The 25943-nt window shown below is 40.5% G+C and overlaps 1 protein-coding gene across 1 annotated transcript in view; it reads right to left on the minus strand.

Moving 5' to 3' along the window:
* Positions 1 to 4475: 4475 nt before the first annotated feature.
* Positions 4476 to 25943, minus strand: part of LOC109867642 (metabotropic glutamate receptor 8) — a 216355-nt gene continuing 194887 nt past the window's right edge. The window contains exons 8-11 of the mRNA XM_020456892.2: positions 19456 to 19595; positions 18162 to 19097; positions 7718 to 7964; positions 4476 to 5055 (exon numbers count right to left, since the gene is read on the minus strand). Coding sequence (XP_020312481.1) covers positions 5006 to 5055; positions 7718 to 7964; positions 18162 to 19097; positions 19456 to 19595 — 1373 coding nt within the window. The 3' untranslated portion in view covers positions 4476 to 5005. The remainder of the gene's footprint in view (positions 5056 to 7717; positions 7965 to 18161; positions 19098 to 19455; positions 19596 to 25943) is intronic.

Consider the following 25943-nt stretch of genomic DNA (forward strand, 5'->3'; position numbering starts at 1 on the left):
TCTTTTGGACTTAGACTTGCCGCTCCGGTACCACTTGCTGTGCGGTAGCAGAGTGAAGTCTATGACTAGAGTGGCTGGGGTCTTTAACAATTTTTAGGGCCTTCCTCTGACACTGCCTGATATAGAGGTCCTGGATGGCAGGAAGCTTGGCCCCAGTGATGTACTGTGTGTTCCGCACTATCCTCTGTAGTGCCTTGCAGTCGAAGGCCGAGCAGTTGCCAGTCCAGGCAGTGATGCAACCAGTCAGGATAATCTCAATGGTGAAATTGTATAACTTTTGAGGATCTGAAGACCCATGACAAATCTATTCAGTCTCCCAGAGGTGGAATATTCTTTGTCGTGCCCTCTTCACAACTGTCTTGGTGTGTTTGGACTGTGATAATTTGTTGTTGATGTGGACACCAGGGAACTTGAAGCTCTCAACCTGCTCCACTACAGCCCCGTCGATGAGAATGGGGGCATGCTCAGTCCTCCTATTCCTGTTATCCACAATCATCTTCTTTGTCTTGATTACGTTGAGGGAGAGGTTGTTGTCCTTGCACCACACGGCCAGGTCTCTGACCTCCTCCCTATGGGCTCTCTCATCGTTTTCGGTGATCAGGTCTACCACTGTTGTGTCATCGGCAAATGTAATGATAGTGTTGTAGTTGTGCCTGGCCATGAAGTCATGAGTGAACAGGGAGTAGAGGAGGGGACTGAGCGAGCATCCCCGTGGAGCCAAAATATACAAGATGGCACATCTGTATTTGGGGAGTTTCTCCTATTATTCACTGCAGATCCTCTCAAGCTCTGTCAGGTTGGATGGGGAGTGTTGCTGCAAAGCTATTTTCATGTCTCTTCAGAGATGTTCGATTGGGTTAAAGTCCAGGCTCTGGCTGGGACTTTGGGTTGTTGTCCAGTTGCAAGGTGAACCTTCACCTCAGTCTGAGGTCCTGAGCACTTTGGAGCAGGTTTTCATCAAGGATCTCTCTGTACTTTGCTCCGTTCATCTTTGCCTCGATCCTGACTAGTCTCCCAGTCCATGCTGCTGAAAACATCCCCACAGTATGATGCTGCCACCACCATGCTTCACCGTAGGGATGGTGCCAGGTTTTCTCCAGATGTAACGCTTGGAATTCAGGCAAAAGAGTTCAATCTTGGTTTCATCAGACCAGAGAATCTTGTTTCTCATGGTCTGAGAGTCTTTAGGGGCCTTTTGCCTGTCAAGTGACTTCCGTCTGGCAACTATACCATAAAGGTCTACTTGGTGGTGTGCTGCAGAAATTATTGTCCTTCTGGAAGGTTCTCCCATCTCCACAGAGAAACTCTCGATCTTTGTCAGAGTGACCATCGTGTTCTTGGTCACCTGCCTGACCAAGTCCCTTTTCCCCCGATTTCTCAGTTTGGCCGGGTGGCTAGTTCTAGGAAGAGTGTTGGTGGTTCCAAACTTCTTCCATTATCAAATAATGGAGGCCACTGTGTTCTTGGGGACCTTCAATGCTGCAGAAATGCTTTGGTACTTTTCCACAGATCTGTGCCTTGACACAATCCTGTCTCGGAGCTCAACAGACAATTTCTTCAACCTCATGACTTGGTTTTTTCTCTGAAATGCACTGTCAACTGTGGGACCTTTTATAGACCGATTTGTGCCTTTCCAAATCATGTCCAATCAATTCAATTTACCACAGGCGGATCAAGTTGTAGAAACATTTCAAGGATGATCAATGGAAACAGGATCCACCTGAGCTCAATTTCGAGCCTCATAGCAAAGGATCTGACAACTTATGAAAATTAGGTATTTCTGTTTATGTTTAATTCATTAGCGAACATTTCTAAAAACCTGTTTTTGCTTTGACATTATGGGTTAATGTGTGTAGATTGTTGGGGAAATGTTTTTATTTAATCAAGTTTAGAATAAGACATCACAAAATTAGGAAAAAGTCAAGGGGTATGAAAACTTTCCAAAAGCACTGTATGTTTGCATCTGTTTCTGAGGACAAGCACTCATGTTCTCTCAGCTTCATCTAGTGAAATTAGATCATCAACCAGGGAAAGTATGCATCGAATGCCAATGGAATTCATCACTCAAACTTTATACCTAGCTTCCTTTCTTCAGTAGAAAATGCAGAAATATTCATTACATGGTTCAGAAGTTTTCACTTGTAGCTTTTATTGATCCTGCTACGCCTGTACCAATGGCTGCATTGATTCCCTTAATTGTAGCTTTTATTGATCCTGCTACGCCTGTACCAATGGCTGCATTGATTCCCTTAATTGTAGCTTTTATTGATCCTGCTACGCCTGTACCAATGGCTGTATTGATTCCCTTAATTGGTTTTCAAAATTCTGGCACATACGGCACCTTGCAAAAGTATTCATCCCCCTTGGCATTTTAACCAATTTTTCCTGCATTACAACCTGTAATTTAAATAGATTTTTATTTGGATTTCATGCAATGGACATACACAAAATAGTCCAAATTGGTGAAGTGAAATGACTTGTTTCAAAAAATTCTAAAAAGAAAAAAGGAAAAGTGTTGTGTGCATGTGTATTCACCCCCTTTGCTATGAAGCCCCTAAATAAGATCTGGTGCAACCAATTACCTTCAGAAGTCACATAATTAGCTAAATAAAGTCCACCTGTGTGCAATCTAAGTGTCACATGATCTGTCACATGATCTCAGTATATATACAGCTGTTCTAAAAGCCCCCAGATTATGCAACACCATTAAGCAAGGGGCATCACCAAGCAACCGGCACCATGAAGACCAACGAGCTCTCCAAACAGGCCAGGGACAAAGTTGTGGTGAAGTACAGATCAGGGTTGGGTTATAAAAAAAATATCAGAAGCTTTGAACATCCCACGGAGCACCATTAAATCCATTATAAAAAAATGGATAGAATATGGCACCACAACAAACCTGCCAAGAGAGGGCCGCTCACCAAAACTCATAGATCAGGCAAGGAGGGCATTAATCAGAGAGGCAACTAAGAGGCCAAATATAACCCTGAAGGAGCTGCAAAGATCCACAGCGGAGATTGGAGTTTCTGTCCATAGGACCACTTTAAGCCATCAACTCCATAGAGCTGGGCTTTACGGAAGAGTGGCCAGAGAAAAGCCATTGCTTAAATAAAAAATAAGCAAAAAATGTTTGGTGTTCGCCAAAAGTCTTGTGGGAGACTCCCCAAACACATGGAAGAAGGTACTCTGGTCAGATGAGACAAAAATTTAGTTTTTTGTCCAGTAAGGAAAACGCTATGTCTGGCGCAAACCCAACACCTCGCATCACCTCGAGAACACCATCCCCACAGTGAAGCACGGTGGTGGCAGCATCATGCTGTGGGGATGTTTTTCCTCGGCAGGGACTGGGAAACAGGTCCGAATTGAAGGAATGATGGATGGCACTAAATACAGGGAAATTCTTGAGGGAAACCTGTTTCAGTCTTCCAGAGATTTGAGACTGGGATGGAGGCTCACTTTCCAGCAGGACAATGACCCTAAGCATACTGCTAAAGCAACACTGTGGTTTAAGGGGAAACATTTAAATGTCTTGGAATGGCCTAGTCAAAGCCCAGACCTCAATCCAATTGAGAATCTGTGGTATGAATTAAAGATTGCTTTACACCATCGGAACCCATCCAACTTGTAGTAGCTGGAGCTTTGACTTTGGGGGAGTGAATAGTTATCCACACTCAAGTTCAGATTTTTTTTGTCTTATTTCTTGTTTGTTACACACAACAACAACAAAATTGCATCTTCAAAGTCGTAGGCATGTTGTTTAAATCAAATGATACAAACCCCCCTGAAATTTTTTTTAAATTCCAGGTTGTAAGGAAACTAAATAGGAAAAATGCCAAGGTGGGTGAATACTTTCGCAAGCCGCTGTACTGTTTTTTGGCACTCATTTGTGCTATTTTGAACAGGACAAAAACATAATGTAACAAAAATGATATGAGAGAGAAGGAAATCCGAAACACACAAAAGTAGAAAATGTTGCAATGCAGTAGTAATTGCAATTGAATATTCAATTAAATTCCAATTACTACTGAGGCAGTTTACGGTAGAGAAATTAATATTAAATTCTCTGGCAGTCCAAAAGTCAGTCCATCCCCATTTTTTTCTCAGGTTTAAGTAAAATGTTAAAACTAAACATTTGCATTATGTTCACAGTAATACTCAAATTATTTTGCCACACCTGTATATAGTTTGCTTCAGGGGAAATCCTACAGCAATATTGTTTGTTTTGTTTTGAGACCATGGAGTTTTTGGATGCTCTAGATATTTTTCATAGTTTGCTTTAAGGCTTCATACATTCTTAACATAATTTGCCTACTTACCATCCTGGTGTATTTTGGATGTGTGCTCAATTCAGGTCAAGGCCATCACATAACTGTTATGCCTTATGGATGATGCATTGGGTATCATTTCCATCTAAATTGAGGTAAACCACATACATCATATCCCACTCTCATATTTAACCTCATCCAACAACCCTAAACATTTCCAAAACATTCCTTTATTATAAATAAAGTATATTTGTATAAAAATGTGCATGCTTAAACCATTGCATTTACAGATTTCACAACTCAAGGCTACAATTCAGTTAGCTGATACAGAGACAAACTCATCTCGCAATGTAGTTCAGACGACGTAAGACACGAATGAGAAATCTTCACAACCACAAAATACATAAAATTAGAATAACAAACTAACTAACATGGTTGATCGCAACAATTTCTATTTAAATTCTCTTTTGTTTTCCTCTTCTGTTCCCCACCCTCATTTTGTCGAGTCTCTTGAATTGTTTGTTTAGTGTTTTGTCTGCTTCCAGAAGGCCCATTAGCTCTGTCTGTGAACATGAAAGAGCAGACATATTTATGTTGACTGCCATGCTCTCAGTCGTTATTTGGACTCTGAGCAATATCAATGTCTCATGCTTGTTGTAATGCCCTGTCATGGGTGAATCTGACACATCCAAGTCTGCATGTGGAATTCCTCAGTAATTCTCTATTCAGTGCTTCTCTCTTCAGATGGCATGATTGGTGTAGCTGACATACTTTGTTTTGGTTGATGGCACTATAAAGGCAAAAATAGAGAAGATGTTAGTTTCCTGGAGTGTAGTCCCTCTGTACTCAATTTACTGTTTCAGTCCTTCCCTTAATGCATTATCCCATAATCGAACAGTCTCGATGGAATGTTGAGGATACTATGGCTTTCCACCATCAACGTAAACTAGAACAGTTGGCTATGTGGACTAATCACTCACAATGAGATGTATTCATGTATTCATTTGTGAAATTCTCCACAATTAGGCAAAAAGGCAACAAATTAGAAAGCAAAGAAAATCAAATCTTATTGGTCACATACGCATGGTTAGCAGATGTTAATGCGAGTGCAGAGAAATGCTTGTTCTTCTAGTTCCAACAGTGCAATAATATCTAACAAGTAATCTAACAATTCCCCAACAAACACCTAATGCACACAAATCTAACAAGTAAAATTTCTTCAGCCTCCTGAGGTTGAAGAGGCGCTGTTGCACCTTCTTCATCACACTGTCTGTGTGGGTGGACCATTTCAGTTTGTCTGTGATGTGTAGGGCCTAGGAACTTAAAACTTTCCACCTTCTCCACTGCTGTCCCTTCGATGTGGATAGGGGGGTGTTCCCTCTGCTGTTTCCTGAAGTCCACGATCATCACCTTTGTTTTGTTGACTTGTTAACGAGTGTAAATGTTCTACTCACGTCAGCCACTGAGAAGGAGAGGAGGGGGCCGCAGTCTTTGTTGGCGATCCACAAAGGTGGCACTGTATTATCCTCAAAACCGACTATCCTACCGATCATTGACTTCGGCGATGTCATTTACAAAATAGCCTCCAACACTCTACTCAGCAAATTGGATGCAATCTATCACAGTGCCATCCGTTTTGTCTCCAAAGCCCCATATACCACCCTCCACTGCGACCTGTATGCTCTCGTTGGCTGGCCCTCACTTCATATTCGTCACCAAACCCACTGGCTCAGGGTCATCTATAAGTTTTTGCTAGGTAAAGCCCCGCCTTATCTCAGCTCACTGGTCACCATAGCAGCACCCACCCGTAGCACGTGCTCCAGCAGGTATATTTCACTGGTCACCCCCAAAGCCAATTCCTACTTTGGCCGCCTTTCCTTCCAGTTCTCTGCTGACAATGACTGGAACGAATTGCAAAAATCACTGAAGCTGGAGACTCATATCTCCCTCACTAACTTATAGCATCAGCTCTCAGAGCAGCTCAAAGATCATTGCACCTGTACATAGCCCATCTGTAAATAGCCCATCCAACTACCTACCTCGTCCGCGTATTGTTTTTTTGCTCCTTTGCACCCCAGTATCTCGAATTGCACATTTATCTTCTGCACACCTTTCACTCCAGAGTTAATTTTAAAAAATGTAATTACTTCACCACTACGGCCTATTTATTGCCTTATACCGCCCCAATCTTACCTCATTTGCACACTGTATATAGATTTGTTCTATTGTGTTATTGACTGTACATTTGTTTATTCCATGTGTAACTCTGTGTTGTTGTTTGTGTTGCTGTGACTATAACTGACGAGAATTCTCTTGGTAGGTAGAATGGCCAACATTTGATTGTAAGGAATTCTAGGTCAGGTGAGCAGACTTGAGTTCCTGTATGTTGTTATGATTACACCAAGAGTTGATAATCATAAAGCATACAACCCCTCCCTTCCTCTTCCCAGAGAGTTGTTTATCTCTGTCGGCGCAATGCACAGAGATGCCCGGTGGCTGAACCGATTCCGACCACGTATCCCGAGAGAGCCATGTTTCCGTGAAACAGAGAATGTTACAATCTCTGATGTCTCTCTGGAAGGCAACCTACGCTTCGAATTTCGTCTACCTTGTTGTCAAGAGACTGGACATTGGCGAGTAGTATACTCGGGAGCGGAGATCGATGTGCCCATTTTCGAAACCTGACCAGAAGACCGCTCTGTCTGCCCCTTCTGTGTTGCCGTTGTTTTCGCTCAGCTGCTGGGATTAGATCCATTGTCCTGGGTGGTGATCTGGAGAGAGGATCTGCTTCGGGAAAGTTGTATTCCTGGTCGTAATATTGGTAGGTTGGCGTTGCTCTTATATCTAATAGTTCTTCCTGGCTGTATGTAATAAGACTTAAGATTTCCTGGGGTAACATTGTAAGAAATAATACATTAAAAAAACAAAATACTGCATAGTTTCCTAAGAAAGCGAAGCGAGGAAACCATCTCTGTCGGCGCCATCTCACCTCAGCACCTTAGCGGTTCAGTGAAATGAGAAGCTGACGAGATATGAATTTAAGCAAAGTATTAGATATCAAACTGTGCGGTCAGCACAATCATGATAAGTAAACAACAGGATGCTTGCCTGTATGAAACTTCTGCTAATGGAAACTGAAAGGGCTTTGAAGTCTAAATCTAGTTGATGAAAAGTTATGCCTAATCTGTTCTCAGGTGTCTTTTTAAACTATCTTAGATGAGAGCATACAAATTATTTTCTACAAGCTGATTTCAACAACGATATTTCAGATACTATAGATATAGCTGAGGAACTGTGGTTGATTTTACTGTATGTAGAAGGCCGGTTGCCTGTTGTCTGTGGTTGTACCTAACATAAGCTATACCCTCTACAAAAATAAACTTAAAGGTGAAAAAAAATGAGGGCGGTGGAATAACATGTTACAAAGTAAGGGATCCCGTCTTTATACTCACTATTGGCATCCATGCCCTCGCAGATTTCTGTCTTCACCTCTCCATTGGGTCGCTCGGAGGCCAGCTGGGACAGCTTGCTGGTCATGGTGGCGACGGTGACGATGGCCTTGAAGGTGCGCTTGCGCTTGGGAACATTCTGCTCCGGGTGGAAGATGATGATGTAGACCTTGGGCATGTAGAGCATCCCCAGAGAGACGGAGGCGCTCAGGCTGAGGGAGATGGTCAGCGTGGCTGTCTGGATGTACATCTGACGAGAGACAGATTGAGAGAGAAAGAGATAGAGAGAAAGAAGGAGAGATCAGTCAATGAGTCTGAGGTGCTTCAAAGAGAGTCCTGGGGAGATAAACATTTGTGATCCCTGACACAACAAACTTAGAAAAGAGGGTTCCAAAAGGGTTATTTGGCTGTCCGCGTAGAACTCTTTTTGGAACCAGGTAGAACCCTTTTGGGTTCCATGTAGAATCCTCTTTGGAAAGGGCTCTAAACACAACCTCAAAAGGTTCTACCTGGAGCCAAAAAGGCTTCTTCAAAGGGTTCTCCTATGGGGACAGCCAAAGAACCCTTTTAGGCTCTAGATAGCACCTTTTTTTCTAAGAGCAGCTTGAATTTATCCAATTACATTGTAACACATTACAGATTTTGATTTGTATTTGGCAATTGCTTTTTTCTGAGGACATAATAGTGAGGTCTATTGAGCGTACTGGGATCAAACTCAAAACACCAGTACACAACCTAGTTGCTGTTCACTTGTCATGCACATTGTGTTCCAACCTAGTATCACAGGTTGTGAAATAAATATACATTTCTTATTGGAAATTCGTAACAGGCAAACAAACTTTTTTGTGTGTGCAGTACACAACGTTGTATTCAGTGCATTTCAATCCCAGATAAAAAGAGTAGGTTACCTAAGCCCTTATACCAGAGGTTGGTCGGGAAGAAATGGGTGGGAATATAATGCAAGCTTCTATCAACCTAAACATTGTGTATTTGAATCACATCATGGACAACTTTAGCATTTTATCTAATTAGCAACTTTGCAACAATATGCTACTTTTTAACTACTTACCTAGCTAACCCTCACCCTAACCTAACCCTTTTACTACTTAGATAGCACGTTACCTAACCCTAACCGTAACACCTAACCATAACCCCTAAACCTAAACCTAATCCCTAACCCCACCCCTAGTTTAGCTAACAGTAGCCACCTAGCTAACGTTAGCCACTTAGCTAACATAGCTAAAATTAGCCACAACAAATTGGAATTTGTGTAATGTACATGAATATGTTATGAAGAGTGAAAATCATGTAATACAGAATGCGTTTTGAAGAAAATAGTGTAATACACACAAAACAAATTGTGCCTGTCACAAATTTCCAATAAGTAATTTGTGTCTATTTCACAATAATCTGTGATAGTGTGTTCACATGGAACATTCAAACTTGCAGTACACTATTCAGGTTTCTTATAAGCACTTAAATCAAACCCATCCAACCACTGACAACCCAGGTGAGGTACCCCGACCGCATGTACACAATTCTACTCTTCTCCCACCTGTTGAACTTAACCAAGCATTATAAGCTCATGTTTCATTGACTTATTTCCAATGTTACAGTACACTCCCAAGAGGCTGAGAGAAAATAACCGCTTATGCGAACACATCTGCACACATGCCAAACACTCCGGCTCCTGCTTAGACACCACCTGAGTAGTCATAGCAACAGCATTAAGAAAATTCAACACAACCAATGGCACTCTCATTGAGCAGTAAACTGACAGTGAGAATTCTCAGAGGGTATTTGCTCAGCCATATCTGTACATTTGGTGTGGCAGAGAATGAAGAGGAACTGGCAACAGGTGGCACATCTCGCTTGAGTCTGAACATCTCCACAGTGGAAGCCATTCCATCACACATCAAGGTATCATTCTGAGAATGTATGGTAGACATTCAAGCATAAAGCCATTTAGAGGGCCTCGAGACAAACATCTAGGAATGATTTATAGATTTCAAGGTCAGCCATATTGGTGCACAAACATGAAAAGGCACTTACATAGGTGATGTAATTATTATCCCATGGCTCAAACCCCTTAAGGTTATCTTACAAGGCCCAGTGCAGTCAAAAACATGATTTACCTGTGTTGTATTTATCTTTCCACATTATGAGGTTGGAATAATAATAATAATACAATTATGATAATACCCTTTAAGTGTAAGAGTTGTTTGAAAAGACCACTTGAAATGTCAGCCTTTTTTTTTGCGGGATGGAGTTTCTAAATTAGTTAGAGTTTCAATAAGACCAATAAGAAATAGAGTTCCAAACCTCTCTGCCATTAACAGCTAGTTTTCAGTTTACCCCACCCTACTCAGAACATTTCAATTGAAATAATCACAGTAAGGTACTTCATTGTTACCCAGAAATCATTTGATATTGCGATAAATACAACTACATTGGACCTTTAAGTTAATCCTTTGACTGCAGAGTGTTTTCCAGTGGGTCTCCAGTTGGGTCTGGTGGCAAGTCCTAGTTTGAACCAGTTCAGCAGCTTCTTTAGATCTATAATAAGAGTGATGGGGTCCGCTTCAAAAGGCAAGAACTGAGGAACAATCACCTTCTGTTTTAGGTCAGCCAGGAATCTGGGGCATGAAGCTCAGTGACATTTATCACCTGAACCTGCTGAGGTGGCTATTGCAGAGATAGGAGAGAATGACTAATAAACACGTCACAAGCACATGGTCATATGCACACTGTTTGGAATAGTAGTGGGGGGGGGGGGGGGGGTTAGCAGGAGTCTAATTGAATGTACAGGTAGGTAGGGATATACACTGAACAAAAATATAAATGCAACATGTAAGGTGATGTTCCCATGTTTCATGAGCTGAAATAAAAGTTTCCCGAAATGTTCCATACACACAAAAAGCTTATTTCTCTAACAGTTTGTGCACAAATTTGTTTACATCCCTCTTTGTGAGCATTTCTACTTTTCCAAGATAATCCGTCCACTTAAAAGGTTTGGCATATCAAGATTAAGTAACGTCCACCACAGCTGTTGAATATTCAATACTCTACCATATGCCGCCATCAATGTCATTTCAGAGAATTTGGCAGTACGTTCAACTGGCTTCACAACCACAGACCATGTGTACCCACTCCAGCCCAGGACCTCAACATTCTACTTTTTCAGCTGCGGGATCGTCTGATGAAACTCTGGGTTTGCACCACTGAAGAATTTCAGAAACCATCTCAGGGAAGCTCATCTGCGTGCTTGTCTTCCTGACCAGGGTGTTGCCCTGACTGCAATTCGGAGTCATAACTGACTTTATTGGGCAAATGTTAACCTTCAATGGCACACTGGAGAAGTGTGCTCATCACGGATGAATCCCGGTTTCAACTGTACCAGGCAGATGGCAGACGGCGTCATGTGGGTGAGCAGTTTGCTGATGTTAACATTGTGAACAGAGTGCCCCATGGTGGTGGTGGGGTTATGGTATGGGCAGGCATAAGCTAGGGACAATTAACCAAATTGTATTTTATCAATGGCAATTTGAATGCACAGAGATACCATGACGAGCTCCTGAAGCCCACTGTCGTGCCATTCATCCGCTGGCATCACCTCATGTTTCAGCATGATAATGCACAGCCCAACCATCCTTAACTCCATGCCAACTCATGAAAAAAAGTACATTTAAAATATATTTTTAGATAATTAAGATATGTGAAATATTTCAAAAATATATATATTTTATTTAATAAATTTAAATACATTCTAACATATATTATGTTGAAATTGTATTATAAAATGTATATGACAAAATACGTAAATTTCCTCAGAAAATGTATTTAATTCATATTAATATATTTGGTGACTATATTTATAATATGTATTTTGAAATGTTTTGTAAAATATTAAATAATATTTGGATTTAAAAACAACATAAGACAATCTCGCACGACAATACATCTCGTGGGAGGCCAAAAAGCACTACAACAAAGCCACATCCTCAACAAGCCACGGCTCCAAGTCTTCCAATAGGCTGCCGAAACGACTATATATTTTTGTCAAAATGCATTTTTATTGTACTTCAAACATACCAAAAGCATAACAATGTTGAATATTAATGCTCCAGATACTCCAGATACTCAACTAGTCTAAAGAAGGACAGATTTATTGCTTCTTTAATCAGAACATAGTTTTCAGCTGTGCTAACATAATTGCAAAAGGGTTTGCTAATGATTAATTCTCTAACACAACGTGCAATTGGAACACAGGAGTGATGGTTGCTGATAGTGGTACTCTGCCGTTTCCTGCTACAATAGTCATTTACAACATTAACAGCGTCTACACTATATTTCTGATCAATTTTATGTTATTTTAATGGACAAAAAAAATATCATTTTCTTTCAAAAACAAGGAAATGTCTAAGTGACCCAAAACTTTTGAACGGTAGTGTATATTTTTACCGCTTGCGATGGGATAACTTGTTTTTTATGAAGTTGAACATGTGCTTTTTATGACAGAATGTAAAAATGAGGTGAAATCAAAAGCATGATAATTTAAATTAGAGCTAATTATTTAAATGTTGGCTTGTTGGCCTAACAAAAATACCTCCACTGTTCAATACTTCATCCTTAAGAGTCTATTGACCCCGGCGGATGTCTAATTATTTATTAATTATAATAAAACAATACTCCATCAAAATCAGTTCAAGCTAGAGATATGTTTTTTTGCATGTGCTGCTTCTAAAGCCAACACATCCGTCTATGTCGGCCTTCTGCATCTGCTGTGTAAGGTGGTCAAGCACAGCAGTGTTTGTCAGACCATGAGATATCCGGAAAATTGGTCTTCTCACGACAAACTAATATATATACAGAAGTGAGGGTAAATATGTGTAAAAAAACAAAAATATTTATTCAGCCAAGACTCAAAATCTTATTCCTTATGATTTATATTTTAACTGTCTGTTTTGCCATTTATGAATGTGTTTTTTACATTGGATCTAAGTAGAGACTTAGAGCTAGAAAATGGTATATCATACACTGCAGTTGGGGAACAATGGGAAAGTAACTCTGCTTTGAAAGTTGATAAACTTGTAACCTCAATTTTGAGAAAATGGGCTTTGAATGTTTTGGTACCTACTAGAGAGCTCTTTTTTGTCTACACCCATTCAGCATCGTTCACACCCTCTTAAGCTTTAGCCCCATCCATCTCTTCGCATGTGAGGCCATGTACTAAACAACCAAAGATTGCAAGACCAAAGGCTGGTTTATACTACGGATGTGTTCGTAAATGTAATCTGGAGTGCCAGAGTATGGTCTGTGCGTTCGTTTTTTTTGCCAACGTTTACTGACACTGGCCATATTTAATGGGCGTTAAAAGTTGAAACTTTACTTTCAGCCCCCAAAAAGTTGAAACTTTCCTTTCAGCCAACGTACTCTTTCTAACAAGTTTGAGGACAAAATGCAAGGAATACTAATGCCAAACATGATAGTTTATGATTAAATTAACGTATATTGGCATTGCTAAACTTCATGAAGAATGTCCCAGCGCATTGTCAATTCAATAATAACGGGTTTGTTGGTTCAGTATCATGCTCAACCAAACTCAGTAGCTTGGTGGTTAGAGTGCCCGCCCTGAGACTGGGTGTTCGAATGGTCAAATCGTACCAAAGATTCTAAAACTTTCTGCCTGGCACTAAGCATTAAGAAGATGGATTGGGTGTAAGGCCCTGCGACAGATTAGCGTTCTGTCCAGGGTGTGTACTTGTATATCAAGCTGCGTCATGCTACAGAATCAGGAGACAGGCCCTATGGACCCTTCTGGCTCGGACAAGGCTTACTTGTCCAAAGGTTATTTACTCATGTAAGTGCCATCTCTGCACACCGGTGACATTTATAACGACTTACTTTTGATTAAAAAAACAACTCATAATGTTATGGAAATTGGGATGAGGAAACTAAGGAACTGAGAAAAATCATGCTGTCTGAAAGACCATGTTTATTAAATGTTAACTGGAAAAGAATGAGCCAGGGCCGGCTCTAGCCCTTTGGGGAACCTAAGCTAGATTTGGTTGGGAGTGTGGCCCCCCTATCATCAGCGGATAAAAAATGTATGTTTTAAAGTTTATTTCCAGCAATTCTACACATTTTGCCATGGTGGCGAAGAGAACATTTAGCAATTTTATAATACCTTTCATGCAATTCTACTCATTTTGCCATGGGGCAGAGATCATTTTTAAAGTGACTTTCCTGCAATTGTACCCATTTTTTTTCAACGGGTTGGAGAGATTTTGTTTAAAGCAAATTTTCTGTGATTCTACACATTCTTCCATGACTTATGCCATGTTAATGATATCCGAGTGAGAGTGACTAACAAAATCTATGGGGGCACCCTGGAGGTCAGGGCCCCTGGGCTCGTGCCCTTTGTGCCCGGTCGGTATTTGGTAGTGATTACTACAAGTTTAGATAACTGGCTAGACTAACTTGCAATCTAAAAATTGTTAGCTGACATTGCTAATCGAGTGACAAGAGAAAAACTGCACAACCAAATTTCGAACTTGCACCTTGTGTATTCTACCATTCTAACTCTCAATATTAAGTTGAGAATGTGACTCCACCTCTTCGGAGAGCCCTAGCAGCCGGGAGCCCTAAGCAACCGCTTATGTCGCTTATGCCTGGAGTCAAGTCAAGGTGTCCCAAACTCGGTCCTCGAGCCTCACATGGGTGCAGGTTTTGGTATTTGCTCTAGCACTGCACAGCTGATTCTTTCATTTAACAACCGGTAGGGTGCAACCATAAAACCATTAGTGGGTGGAAAAATGACAAATACTAGACAGTTGGCAATCTCAGCAAGGGGAAGTGCACATGCCCTACACAAGTGTATTACCTTTGTGATGAGAGTGGAAATAAGAAGCATCTGTTTCTAAAATGACAGAGCTGGGGCATTTATCCAGCTATTAAACAGCTTGCTCTGATCAATGTGGAAGACTGTTAAATAGTGGAGTGATGGTCATGTGCTATATCAGACTGATTTTATATTTTCTCCAGGGACACCATTCAAACATGTGTTCTTCCTATGAACATTAAGCCATGTGTGACAGTAAATAACAATTTGAATAGGATTTATTTGATATGACTGCTCCCTCGGGACAGTGCAATCTATGTGGCATTGATTAAGCATTTTCTGAAATATGAATAGGCTACAATGCGTTGAGCCCCCTTTTTACTATTCTTCAATTAAAGGGTTTGATGTGTGTGGTGTTTTCAGTCCTCTAAGAAAGTGATGCCGGTGGAGGTGATTTTTCAAGGGCCAGTTAGGCAAGTCATTCTCTGAAGATTAATAACATACAGTATGATGGATTCTGGGTTCTGACTCCTAAACTTGGAATAGTGTTAATTATCAGGTATCCTATTGAAATATTGAGTGCTATAGTCTAGACCAGGGGGGGACATCTCCAGTCCTCGAGGGCCTGATTGGTGTCACACTTTTATCCCATCCCTAGCAAACACAGCTGATTCATCAAATTGCGTTCTAAACTGAAGATCATGATTAGGTGATTATTGGAGTCAGGTGTGTTAGCTGGGGCTGGGGCAAATCTGTGACACCAATCAGGCCCTCGAGGACTGGAATTGCCCACCCCTGATCTAGAGGGTCTACACCAGAAGTGAATGGTTTTCTGTAGGAGGAATGTACTATGGTAGATGCAATTAAGCTTGGAATGTAGTGCAGTGAGTGCAGGGAAGACGATCAGATGTTGTCAGGCACTGATAAGGGTGGAGAGCTGTGGATTAGTGAGGAAGGGAGTCGAGGTCAGGTCAGGTCACCTTAACTAGCTGAATCAGATACTGTATGCTAAATCAGGGTTGGACTGAAAACCTACAGGACAGTAGATCTCCAGGAAGAGGGTTGGGCAGCCCTGGTTTAGAGAGGAGGAAACTCCACCCAAAGTGGGATATTTAAACTACTACTGGTGTGAATATGTATTTTGTCTCATGCAGCTGTTTAAACCCAAAGGGTGAATAAACTTGGTTTAAGCTTTACTAATCGTCCGTGAATTTTAATAGGTTCATTTAGAATCTAAAACGTAAAACCCTAGACTGTGTAAGACCTGGACATCTATTATTGAGGCAAAATCATCAACTAGCAATCTATTGGTAAGTGGTTTTATACATCCTGTCCAGAGCGAGGATGTACAAGATGCTAGTAATGGAAACAAAGTTTCAGAACGGGTGATATTTCATTCATAAGTAGACTTACAATTGAATTCTGAATTATTCTGGACAGAATTCCAGTCATTCATTGATTTTATATATTTGTCACCAAACCCACTGGCTCCAGGTCATCTATGTCTTTGCTAGGTAACGCCCCGCCTTATCTCAGCTCACTGGTCACCATAGCACGCGCTCCAGCAGGTATATTTCACTGGTCATCCCCAAAGCCAACACCTTTGGCCACCTTTCCAGCCACTCTTTCCAGTTCTCTGCTGCCAATGACTGGAACGAAATACCAAAAAAATCACCTTAGTTGGAGACTTATATCTCCCTCACTAACTTCAAGGATCGGCTGTCAGAGCAGCTTACCGATCGCTGCAGCTGTACACAGCCCATCTGTAAATAGCCCATCCAACCAACTACCTACCTCATCCCCATATTTGTTTTTTTCTGCTCTTTTGCACCCCAGTATTTCTACTTGCACATCCTCATCTGCACATCTATCACTCAAGTGTTAATTGGTCAATTTTAATTACTTCGCCACTATGGCCTATTTATTTCCTTACCTCCTTACTTCATTTGCACACACTGTATACAGATGTTCTATTGTGTTATTGACAAAAAAGTAAATACCTTTAGCCATAGCTGTGTTTCTTATTTCAGAGCTAAGCAGACACAACATATCACTCTGAATAATAAACCTGTTTGTCAGGTTTCTCATAGTGTCAGTAAACAACCCAGTCTTTGTTCATCACAGATTAGAAACAATTCCCTCTAGCTTGAAAAAACAACAACATTGACATATAATACTGGGTCAATATAAGAGACTAGCATCATATTTTAAACTAGAGAAAAATTATTATGTATAATCACCATCTGGCAAAACAGTGATGGGTACACTTTTAATTATTTGGTCCCTAGTGAGTTGCTCTCATGGAGTATAGTGTACAAAATAAGCTTACCATTGAACAGCAAGGTAATGAACAGTAACGATTATAAACCATTTGTATCTTACATTAAATTGGAACAATATTACACAAATTGATTAGGACTACGTATGGCTTGGCTAGTAAGGACTTTCTATAACGAAATCATATTTTTGCACTATTTGTGACCTATGTAAGCCAATGTTCAGCTATCAAATGCCTGGCCACATCTACTCAAAGCCAAGCTGTCATTTACTGTATTTGTTTCCAAAAACGGTAACGAAGTGAGAAGAGATTCCTAATGTACCAGAACTGTACTAATGAGATCTGGTCCCAAAAATAGTGGGGGAAGAAAACAAAGACTTTCTTCAGTAAACCAGATACTCAACTCAGGGGCTCAATTTAATAGACTGAAGCAGCTTCCAGTAGAAAACTTAAATGGAAAAATCACTCTTTGAATTCATCCAGACTATTTACTGCAGCTTATGAAATCATTTGAAATCGTCCAGTATGCTGCAGTACTTGGACCAATTGAACGTTTTGCATGGGAAGATCAAATAGGCAATATCAAGATTGAGGTAGAGGTTCCTCAGCTTATTCACAGATACCATGCTTTCCAAGTGTGACCTATGACCTATGTACTTCACGGAAAATCATATGCAGCATTCTAAAGGTGAAAATAGTTGAGAACAATTTAATTCCACATGTCATTACATGGCCAACATTCAGTGCAGAGAACTGAAGTGATGGTACTTAATTAAGTTGATTGGCTAGTAAACAGCAGGGGTCAAAATAATTACTGACCTTAAAGTGTGGTAAAACACAATGCCAACACCTTGCCTACCACCTCTATCACCAAAGAGCCTCTGAGGTTCACAACATATTAGCCAAATGGGTGATGAATTCCGCACAATGGATTACTGACATTTACACTGTAGACAACACATGTTTGTGTTCCCATTAGTCATAGAACTGATGAGGATTACAACTGTCTGATGACAAGCCAAACCTCACACCTGAGCACGTAATATTATAGACCACATCTACGCATGAGTAAGCCATTATTTTCTGTCCAATCAAGAGCTAAGAACCCTCACCAGCTCCTGGTTTAACAGCAACTAGTCTCACTACAGCAAGGATCTCTAGATAAAAGAGTTGAAAATAATAATATTCACCTTTACATTTTATCAGATTGCATCTTATTCACTTGTGTAAGTGTTGGAGGCGCCAGTCAATGCATAGAGAATAAGATGAACAGTATATCTGACTGTGTTACATAGCCAAATACAATCACACAATCAAAGCACACTCACCCTTTCTGCTGACTGTGCCGTCCCAAAGAAGATAGGTATAAAAGCTAACCAAATTATACAGGTAGTATACATAGTAAATCCAATAGGCTTTGCCTCGTTGAAGGTCTCTGGCACTCCCCTGGTCTTGATGGCGTAAACAGTGCATGTGACCATCAAGAGAATACTGTATCCAAGCGAGCAGATGAGTGAGAGGTCCGAGATGTCACACTTGAGCACCCCACGGGCGTTCTCAGGGTCCTGCGTGCGCTGCTCGCCATAGTCCACCACCATGTGTGGCGGGTCAGTGGCAAACCACACAAAAACACCCAGTAACTGAACTGAGATCAGGCTGAAGGTAATGACCAGCTGGGAGGCCGGGGAGATGAACCGCGGTGCAGTAACAGCCTTCTTGCCCTGCTCGAAGATGCGGTGGATGCGGTTTGTTTTGGTAAGCAAAGCTGCGTAGCTGAAGCACATACCCAGGCCCAGGAAGATGCGCCTGATGGAGCAAACGGCAACGTCAGGGGCTGCGATCATGGGGAAGGTGATAGCATAGCACAGAAAGATACCCGTAAGCAAAACATAGCTCATCTCCCGGCCCGAGGCTCGGACAATGGGCGTGTCGTGGTAGCGCACAAAGGTGACAATGACGAAGGTGGTAACCAGAATGCCCAGGACAGAGATGAAGACTGGCACCACTGCCCAGGGTGAGTGCCACTCCAGCTTGATGATGGGGATAGGTTGGCACCCAGTGTGGTTCTGGTCGGGTCGTTGCTCATATGGGCACAGCTCGCAAATGAACTCACTGGCCTGGAAGTGGTAGCCCTCACAGCGCTCGCAGTGCCAGCAACATGGTACTCCCTTCACCACCTTCTTTCTCTCACCCATCTTGCAGGGCAGGCTGCACACAGAGGCGGGCACAGAGGGGTCTCCACTGGTCCACTGCATGGCATCCATCTGAGTGGGGCAGAACATGTGTTACATTGATCTTAAAGATGGGCAAGAACTACAAAAAGATGACTCATCAACATCATCAGTTGGTAGTGCAACGCCAGGGTTGTGGGTTCGACTCCCACGGGGGACCAGTATGACAAAAATGTAAAAGAACGTAAATGTGTGCACTCACTACGTAAGTCGCTCATTTCAAATATAATTTTTCACCGTTGGCAAATAAGTTCAATTGATTGTTTGACAGTTATTTGATAGGTATTGTAGAAAATGGGTCACCATGGATGTTAATGTGATTTATCAACAAGTAACATTATTAAGACTTGCATACAATAACAAGACAAAGCCGTTACCAATTCGTCCTTACATTTAGGTGTAGCTGGTTAGTCCAGTGGCCGATGACCTTGTACTCTGCTGTTGACCTGTTGTTGATCTGGTACTGAAAGATATCGTAGCGTCCTGGAGCATCGCCATTCTCATTAAATGTGACAGGAGTCCCAGCACTTCCTGTAAAATAGGAAACACTTAACATTACTGAAAAACATACATTTGGAGAAAATATTACTGAAACAATAAACTTGGCTGGTGGTGATATCACAACATAAAGTATCTTCAGTGTTTACCCATGAGTATGGTATCTAAAAGAAATAATAATAATATGTAGACAAAATGTTTTGTGACAAAACAGATGAAGAATGCACTGCCATTGTAATATGTAAGTATCTCTCGAGGTTGTTTATCAGTGTCAATGATGCAACCAAATGGATTATCTGTAAGTATTTATTACAATCTACACTGACAAGTTTCAAATTCCTTTCAAGTAGCTATCTTGTCTCTCAGATGACTTTCTTACAGTAACATTGCTCACACCTTCGGTCGTTAAAACCTGCAAAATCCAACACAGTTGGGAAGGAATGGGATATATATTAAAAATATGCATCTCAGGAAAGCCATGTATTGTTACATTTGCTGGAGAGAAGTTGAGAGGATTGGGCATGAAGTAAAGAGATTTGACTCGTCTCCAAAACAGCAACCACAGCTCTGTTCAGATGTTTCGCTTCCTGTGTCTGTCTATGATAATTTCATCCAATCACACACTTTCCTTTGTACAGCGGCTTGGCAGAGAGAAGCCAATTAAACAGGAAACATATTTCTGATTGTTTGGCCATGCACAGCACATCTAGCTGCCTTTCACTGCAGACCACAGGTCTGAGTTGCAAAGAAAAAGCCATATCTCAGACTGGCCAATAAAAATAAAAGATTAAGATGGACAAAAGAACACAGACACTGGACAGAGGAACTCTGCCTAGAAGGTCAGCATCCCAGAGTCGTCTCCTCACTGTTGATGTTGAGACTGGTGTTTTGTGGGTACTATTTAAAGAAGCTGCCAGTTGAGGACTTGTGAGGTGTCTGTTTCTCAAACTAGACACTCTAACACACCTGTCGTCTTGCTCAGTTGTGCACCGGGGCCTCCCACTCCTCTTTCTATTCTGGTTAGTGCCAGTTGTCGCTGTTATGTGAAGGGAGTAGTAAACAGCGTTGTACGAGATCTTCAGTTTCTTGGCAATTTCTCACATGGAATAACCTTCATAGGAATAGACTGACGAGTTTCAGAAGAAAATTATTTCTTTGTGGCCATTTTTAGCCTGTAATCGAACCCACAAACGCAACGTGCCAGGGGAACACAGGAGTGATGGTTGCTGATAATGGGCCTCTGTACGCCTATGTAGATATTCCATTAAAAAAACTGCAGTTTCCAGCTACAATAGTGATTTACAACATTAACAACATCTACACTGTATTTCTGATCAATTTTATGCTATTTTAATGGACAAAAAAAATTGCTTTTCTTTCAGAAACAAGGACATTTCTAAGTGACATGTACGTTGACTTAGTGTAAACATTTAGCTGACTGATTAACCAGCAACAATTAGCTTGCCTTGTGTATCACTGCATTTGACATTCAAGTGGTGTTGCAGAACGGAACCACCTATGACTTAAACAATGACTCATAATGTCCCATTTAAAGAAACCAGGCATCCTCATTCCTAACTGTTCTGCACTTCAATCAGCCCCTTGACTGTAACTTGTGAATACATTTCTTCATAGTGCGACTCTGGGGCTCTTTACATCGATGATTAGGTGATTGGGCGATGTGTTGATTGAACCAATCCCAGACATAATCACAGGTTGACCCACACTCAAGCCTCCAATTACCCACGCAGCCTCCAAAGTAGATTCCTTTAGAAACTAAATCCAGAGCAACAGCATATTGTAATAAAAGAGCAGACACCCTCTGTAATTTTGATTAGTGGGTGGGCTCACGTTTTGATTATATTCAAGCCCTACTTTCTACAACATGAATAAATGCATGGAAAATCGCATCTGCACAGCAATGAATCACCGCACCATCCTCGGGATCCAGATCCCCCAAGCAAAATTATGTTGATATTCCCAAAATATCTCTCTATATGATGATGGCACAGACAATCTGGTACTATATTTGAGTATTCAGTATGATCCCTATTAGCTGCTGCCAAGGCAGTCCCTACTCTTCCTGGGGTCCAAACAGGAACAAAACAATAGTCAACATCATAAATAAAACAATACATAACACAAGACATTGTGCACTATAAAAATGTACACTGCTCTACCATTACAAATGTATGATATAAAATGTACAATATTACAACAATACATTATACAATGTCTGTGTTATTTTATGTTGCTTTTTTATTAGATTTTACAGCTAGCTTGAGTTACCTGATGTGGAAGAGAGTTCCATGTGGCCATGGCTCTATGTAGTACTGTGCATTTTCTCAGCCTCTGTTCCAGGTATGATCAAACTACACTCTTAGAAAAAAGTGTTCTTTGGGTTTCTATTTAGAACCTTTTGGTACTTTGGATGAGACTAAATAACCTTTTACTAAAAAGGCTATATATACAGTACCTAAAGAATCTTGAGAGTTCTATCCCTACCCCAGAGTGTAATGGGGAATCGGATTTTAAGAAAACAACAGCTAACAAAGCTAACCCAGTCACATCAAACTCTGAAATGACAGCTAACATTCCCTTTAAATTTGTTACAGCTGTTTTACATTTATATGAATTTAATTATATAAATACCACCCTTAGCTCTGTAAGGCAGGGGGGGAAGATCAAATTCCTATTTTGCAGCATTGTTGCCAAGGTCTGAATGGCAAATAGCAAGGTTCATGCAAACCTGTGCTATTGCAAAGTAAATGTTTGCTAGAAGCAAGAGGAAATTATGTGTTTAATAAAAGCATGCATTTTTAGGGTGCATTTGTAAATTCGCCCTGGCTATCTACTCCGATTTCAGAGCCCTCTTGTCTGAGTGTGCCAGAGCGCAGAAAAACTTTATGAAGTTTACGAAGGCTCAACACCAGTTGAATATGACCGGTGTCAGTAAACGTTGGCAAAAAAAACATAATTAAATTGTTGCCAGCAGCAGTTAGAGTCACCAATGCTCTAGATAACATAAAACAGCCTATCCAGCTCTGGTAGGGTGAGTAAAATGGTCATGACGCAAAAAAAAACCTGTTTACTTCTGAATATCACATTAGCACCGTCCGAAAAAACCTGATTCAAATTGGACACAAACCTTCCAATAGGTATGTAATGACACATTATATAAACTCTTTATACAAACCTTCCAATAGGTCTGTAATGACACATTATATAAACTCTTTATACAAACCTTCCAATAGGTATGTAATGACACATTATATAAACTCTTTATACAAACCTTCCAATAGGTATGTAATGACACATTATATAAACTCTTTATACAAACCTTCCAATAGGTATGTAATGACACATGATATAAACTCTTTATACAAACCTTCCAATAGGTATGTAATGACACATTATATAAACTCTTTATACAAACCTTCCAATAGGTATGTAATGACACATTATATAAACTCTTTATACAAACCTTCCAATAGGTATGTAATGACACATTATATAAACTCTTTATACAAACCTTCCAATAGGTATGTAATGACACATGATATAAACTCTTTATACAAACCTTCCAATAGGTCTGTAATGACACATTATATAAACTCTTTATACAAACCTTCCAATAGGTCTGTAATGACACATTATATAAACTCTTTATACAAACCTTCCAATAGGTATGTAATGACACATTATATAAACTCTTTATACAAACCTTCCAATAGGTATGTAATGACACATTATATAAACTCTTTATAGTGCTTTATTTACATTTTAGAGCCGATAAGGTGATAAGTTGGACACATTGGACAGATCAAGTGAAAATAAAGCTATTTTCCCACACAACATATCTCCTTCTCACTGTCACGCATTAGTTTGGCTTCCCCACCCGCCATTTTTAAAATGACCCAACGGGGCTCATTGCCGTCTTGAATATTGCAGAAACAGGCAGAGTTTAGGTCATGTCATTTATTTTTTTGGAAAGGGGAGAAAATATGCCTTATAATGGTATCGACATTACAGTTGATCTGGGAGTATTACGTTTTTGGTGCGCTAAAATACGGTCAATAGTACGGACCAAGAAGATGTACAAAAGTGAGTGAGTTTACAGCTTGAATGCCGTTGTGAAGCCAGAACGCTCGGACCAAACCTACTCTTCAGCCAGTGTCCAGTGAACGCTCTGAGAGCGAAACGTTCTGAATTTAAGAACTGACAATCTGACAACGCTCTGGATTTACAAATGTCCAGAGGGCACTCTGAGCACTCTCTGGCACTCCAGATGGAATTTGACGAATGCACCCTTAGATTTAAAAAAGGGCTTCTTTATAGGACCTTGTGTTCAATTCCAAATGTAACTGCCATTCCGAGTCAAAAACCAACTGCCATTCCAGCATAAAGATGCAAGAGAATGGTGGTTGAACCAACTTGCAAGTAGCCTACCAATAAGCACATTATTTTTCAATGTGTTAAGGTAAGGAAAGTTGATGAATTAATTCAAATACATGAAGCCAAAGTCATATGAGAAAGTGCAGGCTAGATAAATAAAATGTAAACATTATTCGAATTTGAGCACATTTGTAAGCTAGCTAGGCTAAAGCTAAATTTGCCACTTTACAAGCTAGCCAGCCAAGGATATGGGATATGCCATTAATACAGGTAACGAGTGGAGGACAGAGGAGCCTCTTAAAGAAGAAGTTACAGGTCTGTGAGAGCCAGAAATCTTGCTTGTTTGTAGGTGACCAAATACTTATTTTCCACCATAATTTGCAAATAAATTCATGAAAAATCCATAGTTGAAGTCTACTACCTATGATGAAAATTACAGGCCTCTCTCATATTTTGGTGGCTGACTAAATACTGTTTTGCCCCACTGTATGTATTCATTATTTAGAATAAATTATGTATAATAAGTCTTGGTGATTCAATAGCCTAGTTAATCATTACACTACTTTTAACACACTATCTCTATGATTTGCTCAGTGTAGCTGTAACCCAGAAGTATTAGTATGAGGCAGAGGATCTCTCTTTTGGCTGCTGCTGACATCAACTTCATGGAAGTTGGTATTTTTATTTTTTCCATTTTAACCTTAACCTTTTTTCCATGAACCTTAATTTAACTAGATCTTCTACATCATAATAATTATGTCTGCATAACATTTTCTTTTAATTGTGGCAGATTAACTCTTGATTATTTCTAAAGATGAACTCATTGTTTGGAACCAGTCAGGCAACAACCCATACTGTACTGGTGGTAGGTAGCCCAGCGGCTAAGGAGTTGGACCTGAGGCTGGAGCAGTACCTGTGGCCGAAAGGTGGCCAGTTGATATCTCGGGCCAGGCGCTGGAAAAAAACGTGGTAAATGATCTGACAACTGGAGGGCTGCTGGATTTGCATCCTCAAAACATTCCCCTACCATGGGGCCTTGAGCAAGACCCTTATACCGACAACAGGCTCTCCATCCAGGAGTGCTGCACTGCAGCTTGAACCTGTGCTCGTCTCAACTGTATGTGTGAGGTCTACTGTTTGGGTGGTTTGAGAACGGAGCAGTAGCCACATCTTTGTTGTTCGCAGTAACTAATGTATTGTATTATATTGTAGAGAAGTCAGCAAGAGGAGATGTGCGTCATCATTCAAAAGAACAGATGCCTCCCTGGCCACCAGTGCACATTTCCAACGACGGAAGATTCAAATGATTTTGTCCATTATCTAATTGTTTATGTTATATTCTTAACAAAAAAATATTTATATTCAATAGTGGTGGCCATAATTCATAAATGGCACCATGCAAGGTTCTACATGGAACCATTTTGGTTCAATGAAGAAGAACCTCTAGGGTTCTGATCAAAGAACCCTATAAAAGGGTTCTATACATTAGATAACTTTTAGGGGTTCCATATATGAAGCAAGCGATAGAACCCTTTTTGGTTCTATAAGGAATCTTTTTTTCTAAGAATGTAGGATGTGTCTGGTTGATTGTGATGTCAAGAAAGCAGAGCAGCGCTTTATCACGGACAGACCTCTCCCCAACTTAGCAATCGTTGTTTCTTGACATGTTTCTTGATATCAGTCTTGATGATTGGAAACAAGCCCCAGTCACACTGGGATAACAAAGCTACAGCAGAATGAATGTCAGACACTTTTTCATGGAACCAGAATAGTGTGACCTTAAGTCCTCCAGGTAATGCCTGATCCCTGTTGACAGACTGAACCTTGACATTGCAAAAAAAACACAAATCTGTGTTCTCAGTGCTGGTATGAGAATGATAGGCCTATGGATGATAGTGGATGACAAAATAGTGAGGGATCCGCACATTGCTCTAATTCTTCTAAGTAGTTTTTTTTATTGCTAACGTAAAACATGTTGATATACAT

The sequence above is a fragment of the Oncorhynchus kisutch genome, linkage group LG22 (assembly GCF_002021735.2).
Source record: "Oncorhynchus kisutch isolate 150728-3 linkage group LG22, Okis_V2, whole genome shotgun sequence".
Classification (NCBI taxonomy): Eukaryota; Metazoa; Chordata; class Actinopteri; order Salmoniformes; family Salmonidae; genus Oncorhynchus; species Oncorhynchus kisutch.